The sequence below is a fragment of the Carassius gibelio genome, chromosome B7 (assembly GCF_023724105.1).
Source record: "Carassius gibelio isolate Cgi1373 ecotype wild population from Czech Republic chromosome B7, carGib1.2-hapl.c, whole genome shotgun sequence".
Classification (NCBI taxonomy): Eukaryota; Metazoa; Chordata; class Actinopteri; order Cypriniformes; family Cyprinidae; genus Carassius; species Carassius gibelio.
In genome coordinates, this window is record NC_068402.1 from 21260865 (window position 1) to 21288829 (window position 27965).

General features: G+C 37.0%; 2 protein-coding genes across 3 annotated transcripts; one reads left to right on the top strand and one right to left on the bottom strand.

The window, feature by feature from the left end:
- Positions 1-706: 706 nt before the first annotated feature.
- Positions 707-12390, bottom strand: mfge8a (milk fat globule EGF and factor V/VIII domain containing a). The gene is made up of 10 exons (XM_052561136.1): positions 11733-12390; positions 10384-10509; positions 9165-9296; positions 5726-5839; positions 5156-5337; positions 4145-4300; positions 3342-3486; positions 3041-3243; positions 2673-2828; positions 707-1775 (listed from the first exon to the last, which is right to left on the bottom strand). The coding sequence occupies exons 1-10, from the start codon at positions 11809-11811 to the stop codon at positions 1632-1634; spliced, it is 1437 nt and encodes a 478-aa protein (XP_052417096.1). The 5' UTR covers positions 11812-12390; the 3' UTR covers positions 707-1631.
- Positions 12391-12569: 179 nt separating this feature from the next.
- On the top strand, positions 12570-27796 carry cpt1aa (carnitine palmitoyltransferase 1Aa (liver)). Of its 2 annotated transcripts, none has more exons than XM_052561131.1 (19): positions 12570-12721; positions 13377-13538; positions 13636-13778; positions 14806-14977; positions 15062-15166; positions 15592-15729; positions 16253-16330; positions 16520-16627; positions 17468-17552; positions 20073-20268; positions 20483-20671; positions 20807-20912; positions 21280-21396; positions 21529-21693; positions 21797-21928; positions 24408-24560; positions 24778-24891; positions 24980-25072; positions 25796-27796. In XM_052561131.1, the coding sequence occupies exons 2-19, from the start codon at positions 13398-13400 to the stop codon at positions 25880-25882; spliced, it is 2322 nt and encodes a 773-aa protein (XP_052417091.1). In that variant the 5' UTR covers positions 12570-12721; positions 13377-13397; the 3' UTR covers positions 25883-27796. The 2 variants fall into 2 exon arrangements, with proteins under 2 accessions (XP_052417091.1, XP_052417092.1); XM_052561132.1 differs by lacking the exon at positions 12570-12721 and adding an exon at positions 12822-13003.
- Positions 27797-27965: the final 169 nt, after the last annotated feature.

Below are 27965 nucleotides of genomic sequence, written 5' to 3' on the forward strand. Positions count from 1 at the left end.
ATGCACAGGTAGTATGTAATGGAAGGAAAATGGCTTTTACCCAACCAAACCCAGTCTAGAAATGTATTTTTAAATAAATGATAATGTTTGCCTAATCGGGTGGAGTGGAAGGAATAACCTTCCCTGTGACTGAATGGACCCCTTTGAGGCTGTTTGTGATGCCCTGACCTGTTTCTCCCATGTCGCCTAGAGAACCTTGTTATAGAGCATGAAGCTTAAAGCCTTCTGCCATCTTCTGGTGGATCTGAAGCATGACATCTTCTCTGGTAGATTTGTGACGTCTACAAATGGCAGATTAAAGCATTTATCTTTGAAAAACAGCACTACACATTCAAATTTACAAATGATTTATTTCTCGTGCATCGACTAAATATTAAATGCATCTCAAATCTTTTCATAATTAGACTACTGTTTCTTAAAATATCTTCTGCAATAATATTATGTAATATTTAAAGACAAATCTATTACTAGCCCCGTGACATGGTATTCATGTGGCAGCATATCCAATGCTTTTGACCTAAAGAAGAAAATGTGAAGCTACAGATCTAAGAGCCTCTCGTTCCATCATAACATTTACTGAAGCCAGTTCTTTCAGGGTTTTATGAGATTAGGAGACTAATCGTGTAGTCTCGCACACATTTTATTTTCTGACAAAGCACATAGTGAATGTCTTCTTCAGTTTATGCCTCTTGTCAGGAAAAGCACAAATATTTAACATGTTTATTAATGTTGTTAAAGACAATGTGTTTTACAAAAGATAAAAATACTCAATATTTGCACAATTGTACAATTCCATTCAAATTTGGTTGACACAAATACAATTGAGTTATAAAATATAATAAAGTGTAGAGCAACTGCAGTGCAAACAGGTCAATTGATTTGAGCAGCTCTACCGTGCTTATTTGAAACCTTTATAGCGAGAACTGAGAAATATCCTGAAGGATAATAGTTTTCAATTCATTTCTAATTTACAGCACAGTTTCTGACAGACCCATATATCAAGATTATTTCTAAAAAATAAAATACTGTAGACAGCTCTTGTGATCTTACCCCCAAAAAGAAAAGAAAAGTTGACCTTTTTCCATTACAGATCAGTGCTGTACATGTGCTAGAAGGCATACAGTTTGAATCAAGGAATAACAGAAAAAGATTTTGTGTATTTTGTTGTCGATTAGGAGATGCAATTTGAAATACAAGAATGGTCAGTGGTTATGACACTTTCAGATTTAGTAACAAACTAGAATCAGTCTAATTTTTCCTTACAGGTTAACCGTTCTTCAGATTTTGTAATATTCTCTGACACTTAGTGTGATATTAGTGTCTTTCAGCCGTTGAACACAAAAGAAGATATTTAGACGAATGCTGGTAACCTAACTGTGGATGGTAGCCATTGACTTCCATAGTATGGAAACAAATACTATGAAAGTCAATGGCTACTCACAACTGTTACCAGCATTCTTCAAAGTATCCTTTTGGGTGAGATCAACTGAGCTTTTCAAACTACATCAAAATAGTGACATTGATCAAATAAAATACAAAGCATTACAGATGAGGCTAATGCATACTGAAACATCACCTACAAGCAGCAGAAACACTTCAGGTGAAACCAGTGCAGAGAGAGGCAGAGTCTGCTAATCATCACAGCCCAGCAGCTCCATGCGTACAGTTATCCGCTCATGCCACTCCCAGGGCAGAAACCGCACAAATCGAGCAAAGAACGGAGGCTCAAACAAATTCTTTTTGTGAGTGTTGTTGTCTATGTTGCCTTGGAAAATCTGCAGGAAAAAACAAAACAAAAAAAAACATTTCAATTAGTCAGATGAAATGACTAACTGAATGTTAGACCTATGTGCTTTGAGGCCTTTGTTATATACAAATAACTAAAGCTGAGCTAGTAGCTTGATAATTCTCTAATGTCCTCCGAGCATCCAGACTCCAATGTGTAGAGCTTCATACAAAGTTCATACAGAGAGATTTACTGTACCCAGTAAACAAAACCATGTAATATTGCACCCTACACCCAAAACCAAACACTAAGAATTAAGCCATTTCCAGTGGAATTTTTTTTATTTAAAGAAATTAATTTTATTCAGCAAGGATACTTTCAGTTGATCCTTGCCCACTGTTACAAAAATATATATTTAAAATAAATACGGTCCTTTTGAACCATATTTTCAGAACATAAACCTAAAAAAACAACAATAATAATTATAATAATAATAATAATAATAATATACATACATATATATACATATATATATATATATATATATATATATATATATATATATATATATATATACATATATATATATATATATATATATTATGCAGCAAAGTTTTGAAGGCGGTTTTCAAATTGATGATAATAAGCATATTAAAATGATTTTTTTAAGCATCACATGGCACTGAAAACTGCTAAAAATTCAGCTTTGCGATCCCGAGAATAAATCATATTTTAAAATATAATGAAATATAGAAGTTATTTTAAAATGGAATAAAATTACATCAAATATTTTTTACAGTTTTTACTGTTTCTATGTTTGATTAGCCTTGGCAAGCACTAGATACTCAAAAACATGAAAACAATCTTTCTTACAATCTTACTTACTGACCCCAAGCTTTTGAACAGTAGTGTATATTTAAAATAAAGATGTTGTCATTGCTGTTACCTTATCTGTTCTCGTTACTTGATCCTTCACAATGCTCCAAGATTGTCCGTCATCACTATAGGCAATCTTGAAGGCTGAAACAAACTGCACAACTCCAAAGTCTTTTGCTCCCTGAGTGATGATGCCTGTGATTCTTTTAGGTTTCTCCAAATCCAGCTGTAACATGAGAAAACACAATAAAACATAAGAGACAAACATGTAGTCCACAATTACCAACATAATTGACATCAAAGCTAAAAAATAGTACTGCAGAAGTTAAAGAGTTATTGTCTTTAGATAGATCTATGCATGTCATTATATGATGGGTTTATAGCATAACTGAATTATTATGATTACAAGGACTATTTTTTGACACTTTTCAGCCTCACCTGGAGCCACTCTGAGCGGTTGTTGTTTGCTGCCGCCCAAGCGTTAGTCTTGCCTTGTTTGTCCAGTCGAGCATAGAAGGGATACCAGGTAAAGGCATCTATACCCCATGTGGAGAAGCTGCTAGAAGCTGTAAGCTGCACATCAGAGATGAGACGGGACTTCATGCCCAGCGGATCGCTGCAACCAATTGTGCTGGAGTGCACTGTCATGTTAGGGAAAATGAGAGTGCTGAATGGCTAATGGGTAAAAATAAATAAATAAATAAATATAATGATTTATAGTTAATTCAACTGACATTACCGTTAAGTTCACAACCAACAAGTTCCATCCGGAGAGTACACGCTTTACGGCACACAACAGGAATGATGCGAATATACTGGGCCACAATGGGAGGGTCAAACATGTTTGTCTTAGCTCCATCATTATCTGTATTTCCCACAAACACCTGAAAAAAAGAGAGTCATAAGGATAAATGAGAAAGATTTTAAAGGTATGGTTCACTCAAAAATGTACATTTTGTCATTAATTACTCCCCCGCATGTCGTTCCAAACCTGTAAGATCTTTGTTCATCTTCAGAACACAAATTTAGATATTTTGATGAAATCCGAGAATCTTCTGTCCCTCCATAGGCAACTGACACATTCAGGACTCAGGAAGTTAGTAAGGACATCATTAAAATAGTCCATCTGACATCAATCGTTCAACCTTAATTTTATGAAGCTACAAGACTAATGTTTTTGTGCAAAGAAAACAAAATAATGACTTTATTCAACAATTTCTTCCCTTCCATGTCAGTCTTCAACGCATGTTGATGAGAGTACCACCAAAATGTATTAATGTAGCTTCATAAAATTAAGGTTTAATCACATGTCACATAGACTATTTTAATGATGTCCTTACTACCTTTCTGGGCCTTGAAAGTATTAGTTGTATTGCTGTCTATGCAAGGTCAGAAAGCTCTTGGATTTCATCAAAAATATCTTAATTTTTGTGCCAAAGGACTTGCGGGTTCAAACGTCATGAGGGTGACAGAATGTAAAATTTTGACTGAAATATCCCCCCCAAAATTAAAAAAGAATACAAGATTTGTAATGTTTCTTACTTTGTCTCTTCTCTGGCCATCTGCTCTGTACACTGTGTATGATTTGCCATCAAAGCTGGATGCAACCTTGAAAGCCTTAACAAACTCAGCTGTCCCCATGCGGCTGGCTCCTTGTGTTATGATTCCAGTGAGGCGCATCTTCTTCTGCATGTTAACCTAAGATGAGAAAATCAAGGACAGGAAGCGTTAAAACAAAAAGAAACTGAATCACTTTGTCCTATTTTGTATCTCTTTTGCATGAATTTTCTATGAGAATAGGAAAGTTCACACAATGAATATAACAATAACGGCACAGAGGAATGATAGGAATAACTTTCAGAACATTGATAGCCAATCCAAGCCAGTGTTAAAGAGCTTAGCATTTAAAGCATCAGATGACATAACTGTAGCACACGCTTAGAATAAACAGAGAATTATCATTCTTTGGTATGGCTCTGGACCTAAAGCCATTGAAATAGTTATCATTACTGTTATTTTTCTTGATGGAATGGGCCTTAAAAACATTTATTTACTTTGCAATCACATGATGCATACAGGATAGCATTACACGGAGTGATTACTTTGAATAAAATCATAAAATTACAATAAAAACATCTTTGTTAAATATTTTTTCTGGTATGGTGCACCAGCAATGGCCTTTAAAAAGCATCCACATCATTAACATGGATGTTTTAAACATTTAAAAAAACTTGCAGTCAACAGTCTCTTGTATATATGTTACGTTTAAATTATGTGGCACCTGAATTGATATAAATTTAGTGAATATAGATGCAACACTGCAGCCTTTATAGAGAATTATATATTTATGTTTTTTGTATTATCCTTTATAAAATATTTATAAAATTAAAAAAGTAAATTTTGAAATAAAATTTTCATCATCAAGTCTATTAGTTTCTCTTTCAGTTCAGTGCACTTTTGCCATTATCAAAAGTTCCAATTGTCACAATTCTCTTATAGTTAAGATTTTATGCAAGAAAAACATTAGTTTGGTAAATGGGCTTATTGGCAAACCTCAATCCAGGGGTTTTTGTCTTGGGGTGCAGAGCTCCAGGCATTGACAAGGCCCTGATTGTTGAGGCGTGCGAGCTCCGGTCCCCAGTGCTGCAGCCCTAGAATGCCAGAGTGTACAGAGGAAGCCGAGATCTGGGACTCTATGATTCCACCTTCCTCCATCCCCAACAGAGATGTACAACCTGCGCCATAATATAGTGTGAGCACCAATTAATAGGGCATTTAGTCTACATTATATTGTCTTGTAGTTGTCCGGCTTACTGCTACTTGGTTTATTATAGTCATTATCCCTCTAAGGCTCAAATTAAGTTTTAGTAACTTAGTAACTTTAGTAACCTTTAGTAAAGTTTTCAGTACTCCAGAAACATTAAATATGTATCTGGAGTAATAAGGTTTTTAGTTACTTTACTGTTGCAAATCTGCAACGCCTGCCTTGAGAGGGTTAAGCAGCCGTACCTCTGACTCTGGATTTGGATCAAAACACTCAGAACTGAGGGTCAACCTTATGGCATTCAAAACTTAAATTAAACACTGCCACCAGGAAATCATTGGCTGTATATAAAAACTCACGTAGTTGGCATTGCTTCCCAACATATGGAGAAGGGCAGTGGCAGGTGTAGTCCCCATCCAGATCACGACACAGGCCTCCATTCTTACAAGGCTGGTTTGCACAGTCATTCACATCTGTGTAAGAACACCAAAAATAATACAGTAAGTATACAGTAATTTGGAAATGTTGTAATGGGATGCTTCTCTGCAGAGGAAGGGAACTGTCATGTAACTGCAGCTGAAGTATGTATAATTATAAGTGTGGCAACTGAGGTGTGGGGTGGCACAATGCTCAGTCTGTGTGCTCACACAGGTGGCTGCAGGATCTCTAATTTTCCTCAAAGGGGACAGAGAGTTCTGTGTGGAGCACAAGGTGGGATGGGGTGGTCTGCATTGCCAGTAAACTGTTGCAAACTGCGACTACAGCACGTCTACTGAAACTAAACACTTTACAGGATGTTTGTTTTTACAATTTTCTTAAAGGGATAGTTCACCCAAAAATGAAAATTAGATGTTTATCTGCTTGCCCCCAGGGCATCCAAGATGTAGGTGACTTTGTTTCTTCAGTCGAACACAAACTGAGATATTTAACTCAAACCGTTGCAGTCTGTCAGTCATATTATGCAGGTGGATGGGAATCATGGCTAAAACAAACAACAACAACAACAACAACAACAACAAAACATAAATAAAACCAAATTAAACCCTGCAGCTCGTGACGATAAATTGACGTGTAAAGACACAAAACAATCTGTCTGTGCAAGAGACTAAAGAGTATTTATATTGTTTATGTTTTATGGCGAATCGCAGACTTATACCGCCACCTATCTCTCAAATGAACCACTGTCACTCTCAATTGAGATAGTAGATAGAGTGTCAGTGGTCCATTTGATAGATTGATGATGGTAATGCACTTATAAGTCTGCGATCCGCTGTAAAGCAAGAAGAAGAAGATGCCGGCTGTATCGAGGATGCGCAGTACAGTTCAGACATTTCTGCCATTTTAGTGCATTAAAGTTAAAGTAACAATATAAATATTTTTCAGTTTCTTGCGCAGACCGATCGTTTTGTGTCTTTAGACATCAATGCATCACCACGAGCCGCAGGGTTTAATTTGGTTTTGTTTGTGTTTTTTTGTTTTTGTTTTATTGTATGTTTAAGTCGTGATAACCATCCACTTGCATTATACGACTAACAGACTGCAATGATTTGAGTTAAATATCTAATTTTGTGTTCTACTGAAGAAACAAATGGCGCTTTACCACTGCATGGTACAGCGCGGTACAGCTCGGTACAGTTCACTTTTGGGAAGTTTTCCAATGGGTACAGTACCGGGTACTTTTTTTAGTACCACCTCGGTTGAGGTTCCAAGTGAACTGTAGCGTTACCAAAACATGAAGTGAAACTCTGCTGCTCAGGGATTGGCCGAAAAGAATTGTCACTAACTGCGTCACTGCGAAAAAGTTTATTTTGGGAGTTGTGGCAGTAGAGGCAGAGCAACTATAAGGACATGTGTATAATGTCAACAAATGTAGCATTGGTAATCAGGATGCTTCTTTATAAAAAAAATAAATAAATAAAAACATTTGAACTTGGTATATTTTATTCAGTGGGCTGCTTTTTACCTTGTTTGGTTTTGGAAAATTATTACAAAAGTAACAGCCTAGCTGATACATGCAGAAACATAACACTGTGTTTCTTATTTTTTTGTTCAACCGTAGTAGAAAAGAAAACACAATACTCATGCCCAGTTTTGCTCCTAAACTGTTAAGCGGATTGAAAAACATGAAAAACATTATTCGGCTCAATGTCTGCATACACATAGATTGAATCAATCTAGGTCAGATGTGCTGCTGAAGAAGGTGTCCTGAGAACTCAACTTTTTTATTGTGAGTTATGACATTTTTGCATATTCTGACTCAAATACTAAGAGTCTCAAGAACAGGGATTTAATAAAAAAAAATTAATTCAAACAAACCTGTTCAATAACAAATGAGATTTAGTTTGTGTCAATAGCTTTTCAACCTTTAACGTTTAAGTTTGGCCAGGACATTAGATGGAAATGTTTTAGGACCTCCTTAATCTCCAAAAGCTGGTCTGTCCTGTTCTTCTTAAGCATAAAACCTCTTTGGCTTGATTAAGTCTTGACTAATTGTACTGAGGCTGTCTGTCTGGAATGTTCCTGGCTGCATTTGAGGGCCTTTCAGTGCCAGTGCTATTCTAATATTTGTAAAATCACTATCTTCCATCCCTTTGATGCATGAATTATTAAATACCAAAGTAATTTTTTTTTTTTAATGTTTGTTTTTAATTCAAAACAAGAATAATACATATTTCCCAATGTCCTTTTTAGTTTGACAAAATTATGTTTTATGCATTGGCCCACTGTCTGCAATTTAGAATTAGAAAAGTTCAGGGGTGTGTGTTGAATCACCACTTTCATCAGCCGTTTTGAATTTGTCATAAATAAAAACCACAATGCCATATCGCAATTACCATAATTACTAGATGACACCCCGGACATTCTACTCAGAGCTGTCTTCATTCTCGGACTATGAATTATACATTTCTATGGCAATACTGTAAACTACAATGACAACACAAGTAACAAGTCGTCATGCAAATACCTTATTTATAAACTTATAGTGGGTTAAGCATCATTTAACTCTGTGCTAACTACATTTAATTGTATTGTACTTCCATTCAAATATTAACAACAGAAATATTATGAAGTATCACTACTTCACACATTTACTGTTGATGCCTCTGCTATTTTTGAACATTTCCACATGATGTTGCCATGGCCGGTTTTAACGCATGTCAGAATCTCTTCGAGTATGGATCCTTTGAAATAATCTGAACGGTTAAAATGGCTTTAACAGATGTGTCCACTGTCGAGGACCTCAGGCAGAAGAGAGTTAAATCATACATGGAAAGGAACTTGTGTGGACTGGAAATTTTTAACAAAGGCTATTTAAAACTCACTATGGTTACAGCTCTCTTTAACCACCGCTGACTGCTCAACATCCTGGGTGTGTCTGGTGTTTACATCAGTGCCACTGCATATCCAGTATATTTGTAAGCATGACATCAATGAAACAATGTGGAAAAAATTAAACAGCACACAATAACTAAAATCTGGTCTCTCCTCTGTGGGCCTGCAGTCACAAGAAGATTTGTCATAAAGGAGAAAGGTTTTAACATGAATTAACCACCAAATGCATCATAGGGACTCCACGTATTTCATAATTGGGCACAAATGAGTCTCAATCATTTTGTAAGTTGTTGGTTTTAATAAAATGGGACAAAGAACTTGTTCAATTTTGTTCAAACTGAAGTTTTCTTTTTTATACTATTATCCCTCTAAACCCTTTGGCTGGTCCAATGGAGTGATCGTCACATTGTTTTAATTAGCGCAACAGATGTCTTGTAAATCTGAAATAAGTGGTACAAAACTTACTGATATGGCAGTGTGCACCTTCAAACCCAGGTTGGCATTTGCACACATACTCGTTAAAAACATCTCCTCTTCTGGCGTTAGAGATCACCTCACATGTGCCATCGTTTTTACATGGGTTTGGATTACAAGGACCTACAATGAAAAACAGTTAAACGTTTTGATGCAAGTATCAAAAATTGACAAAAACATAGGATAGAAAAAGAAAAGACCTCCAGATCAAGATCACTTCCATACAGTAGGTGCTAGAAAGTGCTAAGCAGAATCAAACAAAAGAAAGATCACCCTCATATTGGCAAAACTTTGCTTAAAAGGTTTCCATTTACGGGTATTTTATTATTTTTATTTTTTTGCAGTGCTGAGTAATATAGCTAATCACAGAAATATCTGTTTATATTAAGTAGAATCCTGCTCAAAATGACAAAAAAAAAAAGTTTTTGTTCACTGCTGTGTTATGCACTCTCACGAATCATCTCATTATAACAAAGTGTTAACGTGGAGAGAGTTTCATAAATTACAATGGAACTCTTTGTGAGATCACAGTGCACTAAGAGGAGTGTCAGCGTTTTAGTGATTATAAAGGGAGCACAGTTTGCACACTTTCTAGATTATATATAATCCATTTAGAATTTGAATTAAAGTTTTGTTTTTCATGCTGCCGAAAGGACTAATGGCCACATACACACTGCAAAATTCAAGGAGTGACATCCACATATAAATACAGGATTTAGATGCACTGAGTGACATAGTGCTATCATAATATATGCACATTAAGGCTAGAACACCCTCACTATTTTCAGAAGCACCCTCAGTGATTTGATTCTGGAAGCCTATTTGAGGATTTGAATTGTTCTTCCAAGACAGCAATGAGATTCCCACATCTCATATTTTTAATCTAAAGAAAGGAGCCATATGATGTGTCTACTTGTTTCAGAAAAAAAAAATCTTAACAAGGTTTAAAACTGTGTTGCCAAAACACCAAAATCTACAATCGAAAATCAGAACACAAATCCCAAACTTAAAGCATTTTCCCAATGTCTATGCTGGAGACAAAGTTGATAATCAAATGAAACAACTGAGAACCTCATTAAGTAAGCTATGAAAGTGCAACCTCTGAGCAGTAAGGCTTTCCACGGGGAACAACAGGGTGATCCATATAAACCTAATCTGAAATTCAAATGAGCATTAAACCAGGAAAATTCAGACAAACAACATTTCTGACCCTTCTCAGTGGCATTGCACGTATCTCCAGCAAATCCTTCGGCACAGATGCAGATGAAGGGATCTTCTCCAATGCCAGTCACACACGTCCCTCCATTATGACACAGGTTCACCTTGCAGTAATCTCCTATAGAGACACACATAAGCAGGAATGAATGGAATTACAAAGATTAGACTGGAATTAGATCTTATTTTATAATTCGGCAACAGATGGAGTGGTCCTGCATATTAAGCTTTGAGAGATACAAAGGAGTAAAAAGGGGGAAAAAAACGCTTTTCACACTTCTCAACAGGATCAGGAGAGTACAAAAGATAAGAGATGTGAGCAGCATAGCCAATGCACATGGTTAACTTTCAAAAGCAGATGTATACTTTTCAAGGGTAGGAAAGGTTCTATTATATTTCCAGATAAGAGAACATGAAAAAGAGCTTATATTGTGTTATCAGTATGTGTATGAGTGCAGCAAAAAAAAAAAAAAAATATCCAAAGCAATCAGATGAATGGCAAATAATAACACAAACCATCCATATAATTAAATGCTGCTCATGCTTTGTTTGGGAAGCATCAGCATTCATTGCGCTTCATTCTGGCTGACCAACATGACAGAAATGTATGGACATAAAATGTTCTTAGGCACACGTTTCTAAGATGAGTGAAACGTTACACAACGTGCTTCCTGAAAAGCCGGGAGATTTGTGCCATGTTTACCCTCTGAGCTCATTAAGATTAGACTGTAGAGGTTAAGATGGGGTTCTTTGACTATGCTTGAGCAATAAATGAAAGGCAATTTCCTATACAACAGATTTACTTTCCAGACTTTTGTAACTGTGAATTATACTACGATCCAGTGCAAATCTCTTTCTACCTCCCTGCAGTGGATTTCATTTGTTCTGTCCTCACAATGGACCGGACATCTCGTTCGGACGGTTAACACTTTTTGAGATCCACCCTATATTAAATCCATCTGCATTCCAACAGGATAATATAATTATTTGGATAGAATAAATAAGACACAATAAACAAGACAAATAAAGAGAAATCATACTACATAAGTGTTAAAAAAAAAGTACTACCAGTATATACATTTAACAATACAAAAGCCTTTTGTAAAAGATGGTCTAGACAATATATATATATATATATATATATATATATATATATATATATATATATATATATATATATATATATATATATATATATATATATATAACACATAAAAAGATGTACATACTTTTGTCAAAATAAACAAGTCAAGAGCTCGAACTATTTTCATGAAGCAGTGACACTCAATACTTTTTTAGAAGGGTCACCGGTAAAAAAGTCTTAGAATCTAAGATGTTACTCACCATTCACAGAACAAATGCTGCAAATGACCAAACTGACAAAAACAGTTCTCCAGGACCGAGTGAGCCCCCAGGTCTTCATATTGGTACCCTACTGTCTGTTTGTGAAGTCCTTGCGTTTTCTTACCGCTGGGACTCCTGACGTCATCCTCAAACGTGGACTTGAGCAGCACAGGGCGCGCGCACTGTTCACGTGCACGGCTGTTTCAAGATCTGTTGTAGTTTATGAGGTGTATCAACGACTCTGTACAAATGACAGCCTGCGTTGTATTATAAAATTATTAAAATAACAGTATTGAGTGTAGACGTTTTTTCCCGATGTTGCGTTGAACTGAAAAGTAGGATATCTGCTCTGCACTGCGAGTTTTTTTGTTTGTTTGTTATTTTTTTGGTGTAATCAATTTCAATTACATTAAAAAACTTCGAATATCAGCCAGTTCAGTAATCTTATTATCCCTTATTGAAAGTCAAAAGTAAACACCCTATGGGGGTGTTGTAAAATAGCTTTGTTTTTGTGGTCCTTGTCTCTCTTCGTAAAGAAATTTATATAGCAAGTCCACTCAGCCTTCACTCCAGTGTCGGGCATGCAGTGAAGCACGTGATACTTCTGTGGGCTCCGATTGGTTAACGTTACTTCGGTATTTCTCAACAGATCTTAGATGATGAAGGTCAAACCCTAATCTCTAATAATAAAAATCCAAGGTATCTGATACAAATTTTAAATTTAAATAAACCAATTTACAAGCAATGTAAAAAAATGTATACCATTTTAGTAACTACAGCGGTTTAGCCATATACTTACTGCAGAGTGGACGGGCTATATTGTCTAGCGCTCTGTTGTTAAAAGAAACAGACGGGGGGAAATCTAGCAAGATAAACGTTGCTATCCTGACCTGGAATCATCGTGCCATTTAATCGATTGCGTGTCCGATTGTACAATTAATTTGATAAAGTTCACAGGTCTGACCAGGAGAATAAATAATTAAAAGACGGTAAGTCTGGCATGTGGCAGTTTATAAATTCGTCATCATGAACGTAAATAACAGTCCACCGGGTTCACGTCACCCATAGCTCACTAAGTAAACAATCAAATGTAGATAACAAATCTAGGTCTTCAGATGTTTGTATTCAGTAGACCCAGATTCAAAACTGTTTTCGAGTCCTTTAACGTTACGATTAATGTATCTTCGCCTGTATTAAATCACGTGTTTTAGTTGTGTTTGATAGATAACGTTATATAACGTTAGAGGAAACGGCGGGCGCATTATCATCAGGTCTGTATGCATCGCTATGTGCAATTAACGTTACATCTGCGACTTTCTAGATGAATAGTTATTTGTTTTTAAAAGCTCTGTAAGATAGATTTTGAAAATGAACTTTAATGGGTCAATCAGTGTGAACTCTTAAGCAATTTTCGGTTTAGAAATATTAATGACTTTATTATAGCTCAGAAACTGAGTATTGTGCTTGCTTGTCAAATATAAAGGCAAGCAAGTAATCAAGGGTTGGTTAGTCAACAGCTAAAAAGCAGGTTAGAGCATATATAACAATTTTTGTTAACCGCAAGATGACAGCACGCTACAGTCATTTGTACTTTGAGCTAGTCACCTCTTGTGTCTTGTATTAAAGAATTTTGTTTTTTCACAGAGTTATTAGCGGTGATCCAGGATGGCAGAAGCTCATCAGGCTGTGGCCTTTCAGTTCACTGTCGGCCCTGATGGCATTGACCTCCAGCTCAGTCATGAGGCTCTTCGGCAGGTCTACCTCTCTGGAGTTCACTCCTGGAAGAATAAATTCATTCGCTTTAAGGTACTAGGATTTTGTTTCTTACATTTTTCTGTGGGAGTGTTATCCACCTGTTCAAGATTAATTGTAGAGTTAATTACATTTCTCATTGTGCCCACAGAATGGGATTTTGAATGGTGTTTACCCAGGGAGTGCACCAGGGTTCATGCTGGTGTTGGCGGGGTACTTGGGAAGAGCTCATTATTTAAAAGTGGACCCTTCTTTAGGCCTGCTCTTCAAACTTGGCAGACATGTCCCAGTCAGGTGTGTCTGGTTTATTTATGCTATATGGTATTTCATAATGCAATAAAGTGCATTTGGAATGATGTTTTAAATTACATCAGTTTGTATCAGAGGTTTTTCTCAAGAAGACTCCTCTGAATATACTATACTACGTTTGTACAGATTTTTGCAGCAGTTTGGATGAGTTGGAGCAAATCTACAGATTCTGGGTAGTCGAAAAGATTTCACAAAAAAAAAAAAATGGCATTATATACTCAGTTCAGTATGTCAGCAGTCATCCTGGTTACTTTCACCTTCTCAGTACTATGAATTCTATGGACGCTTGTTTCTGCCACTTATAATAATATAATAACAATATTAATAATAATATCAAAAAATGCTTTTCCTCAGAATTGTGAGCTTACATCATTGTAAGTTATAATGTCAGAATTGCGAGATATAAACGTACAGTCATGAGTTATAAAGTCACAATTGTAAGATTGTGTCAGTTGTAAGAAATAAAGTCAGAATTGCGAGATATAAACTCAAAATTGTGAGTTATAAAGTCACAATTGTAAGATTGTGTCAGTTGTGAGAAATAAAGTCAGAATTGCGAGATGTAAACTCAAAATTGTGAGTTATAAAGTCACAATTGCGATATAAATTCACAGTTGTGAGTTATAATGTCAGAATTGCGAGATCTAAACGTGAAATTCTGAGAAGATTGGTATTCTGAGTTTATTTCTTACAATTCTGACTTTCTAACATGCAAAAGAAACATGAAAAAACTCTGAATTGCGATATGTAAAATTGCATTTGCGAAAATGTCATGGCTACCTTTTTATTTGAATTCACTCTCAGAAACAAGCTTCAATCGAATTCAGATATACTACTATTTTCATATCCAGTTGGGGTATATCAAACACGTTTTTAGACAGTATTTTGAGGCAATTTTAGAAGTTATGTTTGGACGAGTTGCAAGTCTAGTAGTGTGTGATTCTCAGTTATTTACTGTGTGATCATCCTATTCGTGTAGTGTATTCCAGCCTTAATGCTTCTGTTTTTGCAGTAGGTACATGTCTACACAAAAGCAGATGTTAGTTGGGGGTGTCATGGTGGGCACGGGTCTGTGGATTGCCATCATATTCAGCATGAGGACTGTCCTGAAGGGTCTGCTGTCCTGGCACGGCTGGATGTTTGCTCCCCATGGCAAAATGACCTGGCAAATTCGACTATGGCTGGTCTGTATTTGTGATAACTGTTTTCTGGAACAGTTTATGCTCACTAATCCATTCTTGGTTGTTTGTTGTCCTCTGACATTGTAGATGCTAGTCAAGATTTTTTCTGGCATGCAAACACCAATGTTATACAGCTTCCAGAACTCTCTCCCTAATTTACCTGTGCCATCTGTGAAGGACACCGTGAGAAGAGTAAGCTTTTCATCTTTACAACAACCAGATCAAAACTCATTTGAGATGTTTTATTCAGTTATAGAAATGTCAGATCGGTAAGCCAGGAATAGCTGCACTCCATTTAGTTTTTCAATGTGAATTTTGGTCACTTGTTTACAGAGTTAACTTGCTCAGGTGATTATCTACTGATTTTGGAGGTAGGATGCACAGCGTGAATGAAGTGAGTTAACTTACTAAAACATGCACGCTGTTCAGAACAATACTAGAAAGACAAAACTAGCTTGGTTTTGATTTCAACTTTTAAAGCATCAGTTGCTGGCATTCATTAAGAATATGCTTGGATTTAAGTTAATACTTACTTTTTGACAGCGCTGGCCGTGAGACTTTGCTTTATGGGTTGAATTTAAGCTGTGTTTTTTTTTTCTGAAATGTTGGACCTATAGTTTCTTGAGTCAGTTCAACCACTGCTGAGTGACGAGGAACACAGAAGAATGCAGAGTCTTGCACTTGATTTTGAGAAGAACCTTGGACCAAAACTCCAGTGGTACCTCAAGCTGAAGTCTTGGTGGGCCACCAATTATGTAAGTTAAACATTTCTCAACAAATCAATGACCTTTCAATGAGGAACTGCAGCAGGAGTATGCGTTTTGCATTATGTTGTTATATTTTCTGTTTTATGCATCAAAGGGATGGAGACTACTTTTACAAATATTTACAAAAAATAAAAAATATAATAAAATAAATTTATATTATAATACATTAATATAATACATTTTCATTGTTACAAATATATATTTTTCAGATAAATGCTGTTCTTTTGAACTTTCTATTCTTAAAGAATCTTGAAAAAAATTATTGTGGCTTCCCCCAAAAATAATAGGGTTAGGGTTAGGGATAGGGTTTGGTCTTGGGTTAGTTGCATGTAATTATGCATAATTTTCTGTTATTATTATAGTAAGTACATGTAACATGTGACAAGGACACTGTAAACAGCAGTTTTCCACTGTACATTATGGGATCCTGGAAATGTACTGTTTAAGAGGAGTGACTCAAGTGACTGTTTTATCCTTTTTACCTGTGAGTTTGCGTCACTGTGTGTTTCAGGTCAGTGACTGGTGGGAAGAATATATATACTTAAGAGGTCGTGGGCCAATCATGGTTAACAGCAACTATTATGTAATGGTAAAGAAACAGTAATTGCCAACTTCATATGCATGTGCAACCATAAGGTGCAGTATCTTACCTAGATATGCAGTTTTATAGTCTGCTAGATCATTTTAGCTGCAGAGTTTGACTAGATCATATTTTTGTTTAGTCTCAATTAGATTATACATGCGTTCTTGGATTCTGAAACCTTTTTCCTTTGAACAGGACTTTCTTTATGCCTTTCCTACACATCTGCAAGCAGCAAGAGCCGGCAACGTCATTCATGCAATCATGCTTTACAGGAGGAAGCTGGACCAGGCTCAAATCAAGCCGGTAAGAAAAGCTACCATATTTCTGCCACATCTTTACTATAAAATAAATAGTTTAATAATTTGTTTTAATCAGATAGTTTTTGTAAGTAAACAGACCGATAAATTAGTCTATTTAGCAGTTTGTCTCATAACAAAGAAGTAAAAAAAAAAAAAAGAATGTTACAGCATTAGACTTTAATTGCCCAACATTGTAATAACCTCTGTCCTCTATCACAAATAAATGATTAGCCCCGACTAACCTTAGGTCTGTTACTAAGGAGACTGAAATCTTTAGTTTATTCTGTCAATGTTTCTATTTTTCATGCCTACTGATCATATGGTCAAAATGGTGCAGCTTTTTGCACTAATGAACAGCGTTCCACTCTGTTCTGCTCAGTGGGAGCGGCTGTTTAATACATGCCGCATCCCAGGCCAGGAAACGGGTAAGAATAGCCAGTTTGTGCACCATAGACCAACTTCTGCCTACTCCACTGGTCATGTGTCATCAGTTAATTTTGATTAGCAGTGTATAATAGACATTTTATTGTTTACTGTATGTTCATTGGCAGTTCCATTTGACAGTTTGTTCTTATGCACAATAATGTGATGACTTTATAATGAGCAGTTGGTGATGGGGCTGTGCTGCTTAAAATTCCACTCCATTTATTCCATTTTCTTTCTTTTATTTTACATATTATTATTTTTTTGACTAGAACCCCAGTCAATCTTCTTATATCATAATGCTTGCATAATTCTCTTTACAGAGTGTTAAGTAGCGATTTGTGACCCTTTTCTCATCCGCATGTTTATCACCAATTGCTCCTTCCATCTTTTATTTGACCTCTTCCTCTCTGCTTCGCAGCTTATGCTTCAAAACACCATCCCTATGTGCTCGTCCCAATATGAGCGCATGTTCAACACCAGTCGCATCCCAGGCATAGAAACAGGTACTGAACATTGACATAGTCTTTGCGCACAGAATCTGTCTTTGGGTTATAGTATTTCCAATCCCACTTTCCCACAGTTCAATCTGCAACTGGGAATGATAACTATCTTATGATTGCTGATGGAAAACTCCAAAGGCATGGATTAGTTATTTTGTTGTTGCGCAATATATTAGGTTATAAGTGTAATATTCCATACTACATTTTTAGTTGATGAAAACAAAGCCCCCTTTATTTTAAGGAAATTGTATGTCACAAAACGCTCTCTGAGAAATTCGATAACTGATTTTTTTCTCGTCACAGATCTGCATTCAACTTCATGCATGAGATTTACAAAATTCACATGTTTATTTCATGTTCGTTTATGTTAGCTGCACTGCATTTATTGTACTGCGTTGTAAGTCTAGATTTAATACACCAACCCGTTCCTGCACTGTGGCTTTGGATAGAAGACCATTCTTAGAGGTGATGTGTGTAATTTTTTATTTTAAATTACTTTATCCTGTTCAAGTTTACTGAGCAGAGAGAGACAGTTTCAGTAGTTATTGGGGTGTAATGGTTCGGTAAAAAAAAATCTAACCGTATTGTCCTCCACCCACAATTTGGCACGCACTTGCACCGCGATTCAATTCAATTCAATTCAAGTTTATTAGTATTGCGCTTTTCACAATACAGATTGTTGCAAAGCAGCTTTACAGAGTATTTCGCTTTCTATTATAAATTTTCTGTTATATTTAGTAGTACCTTATAAGTGGTGACTGTCAAGTTGATGTCCATATGACAGAAATGTTCGGCAAAATTCATGCAGTTAGTTAATGTCATGTAAACAGTCAGACACTATTAACTGCAATGATTATATGTTGCGATTAAACTTATAGCAAAGTTTGGTAGTTTTGTATGTTGTCTGAGCGGTTTGCATCATCTTTTCTCAGGTGTTCGGTCATCTCAGGGGTTTGTAAGGGTTGGATCCAGACTGAAGCTTGTGTAATTCCTAGTGGCAGAAACAGGGAAGCAAATAGAGACACAATTAGCATAGCTGCTGTTCCAACCAAGCAAAAGAATCAAAATGTGCATTTGATCAGATGTAACTGAAGTAAAAGATTATGAGATGCTTTATGTGGATGCTTGGCTAAAGAGATGTGTCTTTAATCTACATTTAAACAGGGAGAGTGTGTCTGAATCTCGAACGTTATTATGAAAGTTGTTCCAGCGTTTGGGAGTCAAATGTGAAAAGGCTCTACCTCCTTTAGTGGACTTAGCTATCCTAGGAACTACCAAGAGTCCAGATTTTTTTATTACCTTAGGGAGTGTGATGGATTGTAGCATGGTAGAAGACTACTTAGTTACACAGGAGCTAAACCATTATGGGTCTTAAAAGTAAGAAATAAAACAACAACAGCGATGAACAAAAAAAATTGGACAATCCCAAATCTCTTTGTTCAATGCGAGTGCAAAACAAGGAAATCACTCACTTCTCTTAATTGAACAGCTTTTGTAACTTTAATAAGGATAAATATTTAATTTATAATTTTAATTTAATAGTTTCTTTTTTTTTTTTATAAGCATGGCACATACCGAGCCGTACCGAAACTAAAACCATGATACAAACCTAACCATGAGTAATTTGAACCGTTACACCCCTTGTAGTTATACAGTATAAGTGATTTGTAGGTGATTTCCCAGGGTGATAAAAGTGTAAACAGTAGGAGCTGTTTAGCTGACAGTGTAAGACGTGTTCTGGAAACTCATTTTCAAATGTTGTATCTAATGATGCAGCAATTACACACTTCAGCTTTAACTTTCACCATAGTTCCTCACATGATCATTTGCAACCATTTATTCCCATTTATTTTATTGTTTTTCTTGAATAAATGTTTTATGCACTGTTCAGACATTTGGGGTCAGAAAGATTAATGTTTTTGAAAGAAGTCTCTAATTCTCACCCAGACAGCATATATTTGAGTAAAAATATAGTAAAACAGTAATATTGTGTTCTGTGTTATATATATGGTAGTCAACATTTGAAATGAATCAAGAAAGTTTATCAAAGTTGTCCTAAGACAAGAACTCATTTTGGTTTTATATTTAGGACAACTTTGATAAAAGGTTTTTACCCACTTCAAATGTTCACTAATGTATTTCAAAATACATGATTCTTCAGAAATCTTTTAAATATGCTGATTTTTATTCAAGAAACATTATTATTAGTATTACCAGTTATAACCCTATATGTGAAAAGAACAGCATTTATTTGAAAAATGAATATTTTGTATAATTAAGAATGTCTTTACTGTCATATTCAGATTAATTTTCAGTTAAATGCATTTAATGAACCTGAATGTTTGAAAGGTATTGTGTGTTTGTGTGCGCGTGCATATACATTCCTTGTAATTTCATTTCATTAGAATGATATGAATGTTTAACTCTCTAATACCCTAATGTAAAAATGTAGAATTCTATATAGTTGCTTGAATGTGACTTGAGATCTTTCTTTCTTTCTTTCTGTCCTCCATTCGACTAAAGACACAGTTCAGCACATGTCTGACAGCAGGCATATTGTGGTGTATCACCGAGGCCGTTACTTTAAAGTATGGATGTTTTATGATGGACGGTTACTGTTGCCGCGGGAGCTAGAGCAGCAGATGGAGAGGATTCTGGCTGACACCTCAGAGCCGCAGCCTGGAGAGGAAACCCTCGCCGCCCTCACTGCAGGGGACAGGTATTCACAACACACCCAAATGCAGGAGTAGCTACCGGTTTCCTGTCATTCATTTGTCTGATCTCTTGTAACCACTGTAAAGTTTACGTGGGATGTAAGTCTGAAATTAGGTTATTTTTTCTTTCTCCTTAACTATTATTTGTAATACATTTTTACTGGACAGTCAAAACTATTTTTGAGAGAGTTAAAGCTTGTCTGTATCTGTTTTTCGCAGAGTGCCTTGGGCGTGTGCCCGTGATGCCTACCTCAGACACGGCAAGAACAAGAAGTCTCTAGATACTGTGGAGAAAGCTGCTTTCTTTGTTACACTGGATGACACAGAGCAGCGCTATGATCCAGCAAATCCTGTGGAGTCCCTGGACCGTTACGCTAAATCACTGCTCCATGGGAAGTGTTATGACAGGTAAGGAAGACACCATAGCATGGGTTAAGAGAGACCACCTCCTTCCATGCCCCTTTGAAGTATCTTGTTACCAGTGCTGGACCTCAGAGTAGCTTTTATACAACATGTACATTTTTAATGGTCAATTTCCCTTAGGTGGTTTGATAAGTCCATAAACTTAATTGTCTTCAAGAATGGAACCATGGGCCTTAATACAGAACATAGCTGGGCTGATGCTCCTATTGTCGGCCACCTCTGGGAGGTACACACGCACACATACACTGCTATTCAGAAGTTTAGGGTCAGTGAGATGTTTATAGATCTTTATTATATACATTTAGGAAGCAATTGATTATATAGATTACATTAAATAACTGTTATATTAAAATGTATAATAAAATAGAAAACTGTTATTTTAAATCATACTAATATTAAAAATCAACAAATATTGTTGATTGGATAAAAGCAGGTGAGCATAAGAAACCTCCCCCCCACCTCCCCCCAAAAAACATACCCAATCCCAAACTTCTGTTGTGTACATACGTTGGATTTCACTTTTAATTCACCTATATCATTCATAAAATGTTAATCTGCTGCTTATGTAAATTGTGATGGCATTTTTCATAAAGCAAGTGCTCTCGATGGACCCTGTTAAGCTGGGCTACACAGCAGATGGCCACTGTAGAGGAGAACCTCACCCTAATCTTCCTGGACCTCAAAGACTACAGTGGAATATTCCACATGAGGTCAGTGTGATACACTTGGTAGTAAAATGCTGTTAATAGCTCCATCTTTCTCATCTCACTTGAGTAAATATGAAAGGACCAAGACATAGGTTTGTTTGACGTTCTCTCTGTTGTGTTGTTTATCTATCCCAGTGCCAGACTATGATTGCCAACTCTCTGTCTGTGGCTGTGGCTTTGGCTAATGATGTGGACTCGCACATCATCCCCTTCAGTGACTTTGGAAAAGGCCTGATCAAGAAGTGCAAGATCAGTCCTGATGCCTTCATCCAGCTCGCACTGCAGCTGGCTCATTATAGGGTGAACTTTCTTATCACTGTACATCTGAAATGTAGCAGAATAAGCCTGGTTATTGTTCACTTGAAAAGGTGAAATGATGTCAATGTTTTTTTTCACTGTACAGGACAAAGGAAAGTTCTGCTTGACTTATGAGGCATCCATGACCCGTTTATTCAGAGAAGGCCGTACAGAAACTGTGCGCTCCTGCACAGTGGAATCCTGTGCTTTTGTCCGTGCCATGATCAGTAACAAAACGGTACCATAACAAAACAATCTATGCAATTCAATATGAACCAGTGCTGTAGTTCTCAAGACTAGACAAGACTGGACTGGACTTCTATTATTATACTATTGTATACTGTAACAATATTAACTTCGTAATCATCGGGAAGAAGGAGGCGGGAACCGGCGCACAATCAAAAATCATTTTAATAATCAAAAATAAATACAAAACGGCGCGTCAGCCCCTCACGGCGACTGACGCACACAAATAAAAACCAAACATAAAATAATGTCCCAGGCCTGGTCCTCTCTCGTCCTTCACGGTCGTCACTCCAGTTTTATATCCTTCCATCTCCTACGTGGGACTCGATACTGGCGGTGGGGCGCAGGTGTAGCTCATCTCCAATCACTACACCTGGCCTCACTCCTCGTTCCCACGCCTCTCGGCCCCGCCCCACTCGCCACATACCCCCATCGTCCCTCGCAGGCCGGGGGGGTACCCTCGAGACTGCGCTCTACCCCCCCCCCCCCATGCCCCCCCCTTCCCTCCGGGGGGGACCGCTCACTGGGACCTGCAGGAACCTGGGGGTAGGACAGACGAGGCAAGAGAAAAGGAGATGGAAGGAGGAGCGACAAGGACGAGAGAGGGGAGAGAGGAAAAATAAATAAAAAATTCCGGTTCCCAGACGCACTGCTGCTCGGCCCTCCACCAGCTGGGTGATCTCCTCCGCGGTGCCTGGCGGTGGCACTGGACGGCCCTCGGCGGACGGCACGACACTCCTCCGCCGCCCGATGGACAGCGACGGCTCCTCCGATTTTGGGCAGCGGCAGGAGTCCCCCGTTCCCTGCCCCTCCGGACTCAATCGCGGAGGCAGCAGGCTCCGGCCCCCTGGCGAACGGCGCCGACTCCTCCGCTCCCTCACGGACGGCAGCCGCCCCTCCATATCATGGGCGGCCGGCAGCGAGCTCGCCCGTCCCCGGCAACTCGCTCCAGCCCACCGCCTCGAGCGTCCCTGGCGGCACATACCTCGCCTGCTCGAGGGCACCACGGATTCACCACAGCGGCGAGGGATCTTCAGCAGCGTGTCCCTCCTTCTCCCGGGCTTCGGCACCACTGTAACAATATTAACTTCCTAATCATCGGGAAAAAGGAGGCGGGAACCGACGCACAATCAAAAATCATTTTAATAATCAAAAATAAAAACCAAACATAAAATAATGTCCCAGGCCTGGTCCTCTCTCGTCCTTCACGGTCGTCACTCCAGTTTTATATCCTTCCATCTCCTACGTGGGACTCGATACTGGCGGTGGGACGCAGGTGCAGCTCATCTCCAATCACTACACCTGGCCTCACTCCTCGTTCCCACGCCTCTCGGCCCCGCCCCAATCGCCACATATACATCAACAGGAGAAAACAAATCAGTTTTTCAAGAAAATACTTGTTGACTCCTGTTCACTTCTGATCCCTTAAACCTACCCAAATCACCAAACCTGTCCCTAACCTTACCCATATCACACCTTAATAGCAGCAAATGTGTTGTACATAAAAAAAAAAAAAAGTTTAATCATTGTATAACATCTGGTAGAATAATTTGTAGATTTTCAAGAGGTTTGTGATAATATAAATAGAACATTGATTGACATTTGTAAGCATGTGAAATGATGATCTGTTAATCATTAGGAAATGTTTAAAAGGTTTAACACTATTATCTCACTTTTCTAGCTATTTGACTATATATGGTCTGTTAAGCATTATGTTAAGCATAGCCTGTGTCTGAATGCTCCTGAAAATATGGTCTTGGTCTCGGACTTAATAAATTCATCAGAAATCTGAGACCAGTCTTGTCCGGTCCCGAGTATTAGAGTTTGTTACGATACCAACACAAATAACACAACAGCTGTATATGTAATTTGCCTTAACTTTTATTGCTGTAGCCAGTGATGGGGGTAATGACAAACATGACTTGCGTGATCAAATGACTTTTTTGATGTTACTAGTAAAGTAACATAAGTAAGTAGTAAAGTCTATTTCAAATTAGTAGCACAAGTTACAAATTACTTAGTTTTTCCATTTATTCAGTGACACCTCTCCTGTCCCCATGTTGAGAGAAATTAGGAGTGAGGTGCAGAGGCACTTCCTTTAGCCTGAGTCCTATTTAATTCAATTTTTATGTGAAGGGGCCTTTACAGTTACCAGAAAATTTTGGTTTTTTTCTTAAAAAAACAAGCAAGCAAGCTCAGGTGACAAAGAGTAACGCAAAAGTAACTTAATGTATTACTTTCTAACAAATTAACTCAATTAAAGTTTTTTTTTATGGACTAACACAATATTTTATGGAGTAATACAATATTTTATGGAGTAACACAATATTTGAATGCGTTTCTTTTAAAAGTAACTTTCCCCAACACTGTCTGTAGCTACTGCTTTTTATAATTTGACAAATTCAGTTTACCGGTCACTGTTTTTCTGCTGTCGTCATTCAGAATCAGAGTCTTCTGTTCTTGTTTTGTAGAGAGAAGAGAAACTTGGCTTACTAACCCAGGCCGCTGAGAAACACCAGCAGATGTATAGAATGGCAATGACTGGTCAGGGCACTGACCGCCATCTCTTTTGCCTCTACATAGTGTCTAAGTACCTTGGACAGGACTCCCCATTCCTCCAGGAGGTGGGTTTTAGCATTTAAGCGGCTCTGAACATTTCAAATATAAAGGAGTATATTCTGAAAAACCATACCCATTGAGAATTAACTGTGTCCTGGTTGTAATTATGACTGTGATGAGGGACATGTCTGCCTTTGAAGACATGAGTGCATGTGCCTTGCTTAGGAGTAATGTAGATTATTTTCTTAAACAAAATTCCTTTGGATGCAAAATTTTCCTCAGGTGCTGTCAGAGCCTTGGAGACTCTCCACTAGTCAGACTCCTTTGCAGCAGGGGGAGCTGTTTGATCTGGTGAATCACCCAGAGTATGTAACCACTGGAGGAGGCTTTGGACCGGTGAGTCTTCCACAGATTTCAGAATCTGCTCATATTAAAATGCTTTGGTGAAAGGATCAAATGTAACTTTTTTTTCTAACTGTGGTAGGTTGCAGATGATGGTTATGGTGTGGCCTATGTGATTGTCGGTGAAAAACTCATAAATTTCCACATCTCTTCCAAGTATTCCAGTCCAGAGACGGTGAGTGAATACACAAGCAGAGATTCTATCAAAATACAGAAAATGTTGCTCCTTTTTCAATATCAGTGACAGTAGATATGCTTCTTCCACTGGAATGTGATTTTTAGGGTTTCGCCTGAAAATGTCAAAATATTAAGATGCACATAAAATACGCTCAAATGTGCTCAGTAATTTATCTGATAATAAGACATATGTAAATTCTGATGGAAACACATTTACAAAATAATTCCAACAGAAGAAACAAATATGTGACTTTGACTTTGATTCAGATCATGTGATTGGATAACTGGTCTAAACAGTGGACACATCACATTGCACATTTCAGTATTAAATCATTCTGAAATGCCTGAGCCAAAATATGTAATCAAAATAATTTTCTATAATTACCTCCCAGAACTACACAAATATCAGGCAACTGCCTCTTAACGCAAGATAGAATGACCGCATTTGTACCGTTTCATCTGCACACTTTGAGGCCCATGTAATTATTACTGAGAAAAAAGAGCCATAGCACTTCTTCGGGTGGAACAACTTCATTTTTTATTATTGATACTTTGCGCCAATTTCCAGTTAAATGATTTGATTACTTGAACACATGAGATGGAAACTGTGATTTAATCTCAAATGTTTTATGTGATATTCCATTCCTTTGAAACAATACATGGCTAGTGTTGTTCTTGAATGCTTGGTGATTTCTTTCCTTCTTATCTTTTCTTTTTTCAGGACTCTCATCGCTTTGGAAACAATATCAGGCAAGCAATGCTTGATATGCTGAATCTGTTTCAGCTGGACAAAAAGAACCTAAAGTGATTTGATCGGTGAAAGGATAATGCTTTTAATGACTCACCTTAACTATATATGAGCAGTGTTAAAAGAAGCTTGAATGTGCGTTTTCTTTTTTTTCTTTTTTTGCATGTGTCTGTGAGATGAAGCCTATGAAGGAGAGAAGTAGGTAGGAAGTGTGGAAATCTCATTCTGTCCCTGTATGTGCTGGTGCCTTAACATATGTCTTAACTGAATGGTTCAGTTCAGGTGAAAAATCGAAATCTAAAGTAAAACTGGGTTTCATTACCAAGTCTGCTTTCACTTTCAGTATATTTTACTGAGACTGAGTTTCATAGATACTTCAATAGATGACATTCTCTTGACAAGATGTCAAGGAGCATTATAATTACTTGGTTGAAGTGCTGAGCTTACAAATCAAGCAATACACAGCTCTCCATTTGTGCTTTCAGTTTGCATTCTGATATTTATGGTTTTAATTCAGTATTAAGTAATGAAGGAAAAGATGAGATTATGCAGATGGAAAGTTTCTGAATTTCCCAAGTGTGCGCTCATTTATTATGGATTCTACTTTTTTCTCTCCAACCTGATGGTTCGATATCATGTTGATTCAGCATTGAAAGGTCAACACATTTTTCTGTGGGATGTGTTAACACTTATCAGAGGATTAATCACATTAAATGGGTCATATGATGCGATTTCAAGTTTCTTTTCTCTTTGGAGTGTTACAAGCTCTTGGTGCATGAAGAAGATCAGTACAGTTGCAAAGGCTAAAGTCTCAAACCCAAAGAGATAATCTTTATATAAATTAAAGGGTTAATCCACCCTAAAATGAATGGGTCATTAATGTCTTACCCCCATGTTGTTTTAGACCCATAAAAGCTTTGTTCTTCTTCAGAACACAATTTTTGTTATTTTGGATGAAAACCGGGAGGCTTGTGACTGTTTCATAAACTGTCAAGTTACACTGTCAAAGTCCAGAAAAGTATGAAAGACGTTATCAGAATAGTCCATCTTCCATCAGTGGTTCTACCGTTATGGTATGAAGCGACGAGAATACTGTTCGTAAGTGAAGAAAACAAAAATAATGGCTTTAATAACCTAAACATGGCAGCCTTACCTTCTTTCTCTCTAGTCTTTCAGCATCAATCTTAATATAAAATGATAAAATAATATGTGTTCCTGTAGCTCAAATGGTAGCGAGAGTAATGTTGGGGGTTCGAATCCCAGGGAACACATGATATGAGAAAATTGTTAGCCTGAATGCAATGTAAATCGTTTTGGATAAAAGCGTCTGCTAAATTAATAAATTTTAATTTAATAATAAGTTTGGAAATCATTGTCAAAAAAGGATTCAAGTTCTGGGGGAAAAAAATCTGATGTATTTATTTTGTACTCATAATAATGTGTTATTGAGTAATTAATAAGTGTCCTCTCAGCATGTTTTTATACTTGGAAATTCAGAAGAAGCATTAAACATACTATACACATATTAAAAATGTGAATAATGGAAGCTGTTCCCCCCGCAGTTATTCATGTCTGGTCTATAATAAAATAGCATGGACATTTTTTCAAAGATAAAGGTTCATACAGAAATTTTCTGATAAGATTATTCTCATAAATATTACTTAGAGGCTTCACTGAATGCTGTGTATTAAAACTACTCATTTAATTGTTTGTTCCCACTTTATATCAGGTGCCTTTTCAACTACAACCTACAAAATTAAGAAGTATAATGTACTTATTATGTTTATGCTTTTGCTGCTAGTGAGATGGAATACAGGTGAGGTTATGGACAGGTTTGGGTAGATTTAAGGGTTGGGTCAACAGTTTAATTATAGATGTTATTAGAGAAATTATGCTGGATTTCTTAGATGTAAGTACAATTAAAACTTGTATATACAAGAAGTAGATTGTATCAAATAAAAAATGTAATTGTTATCATTTTAGTCGACTCGTATTTGTCAATGTAAACAACATGAAAATGTTTATGTTTAACTAAAATTATATGCATACTTATTCATCTATTTGTCTAAAAGTAAGACCATAAAATACTGTATTTTTCTTCAGATTTATGATACTCTGCCATGGTGTGAATTGTGGTTTTAAG

Coding starts and splice junctions, on each gene's coding strand:
- mfge8a (XM_052561136.1), bottom strand. CDS start 11,811: ATGAAGACCTGGGGGCTCACTCGGTCCTGGAGAACTGTTTTTGTCAGT. Junction 4,301..5,155: donor ACAAAAACCCCTGGATTGAG/GTTTGCCAATAA, acceptor TTCTCATCTTAG/GTTAACATGCAGAAGAAGAT. Junction 3,244..3,341: donor TGTTGGTTGTGAACTTAACG/GTAATGTCAGTT, acceptor CTAACATGACAG/TGCACTCCAGCACAATTGGT.
- cpt1aa (XM_052561131.1), top strand. CDS start 13,398: ATGGCAGAAGCTCATCAGGCTGTGGCCTTTCAGTTCACTGTCGGCCCT. Junction 15,167..15,591: donor TGAAGGACACCGTGAGAAGA/GTAAGCTTTTCA, acceptor TTGGACCTATAG/TTTCTTGAGTCAGTTCAACC. Junction 21,694..21,796: donor TGCAGCTGGCTCATTATAGG/GTGAACTTTCTT, acceptor TTCACTGTACAG/GACAAAGGAAAGTTCTGCTT.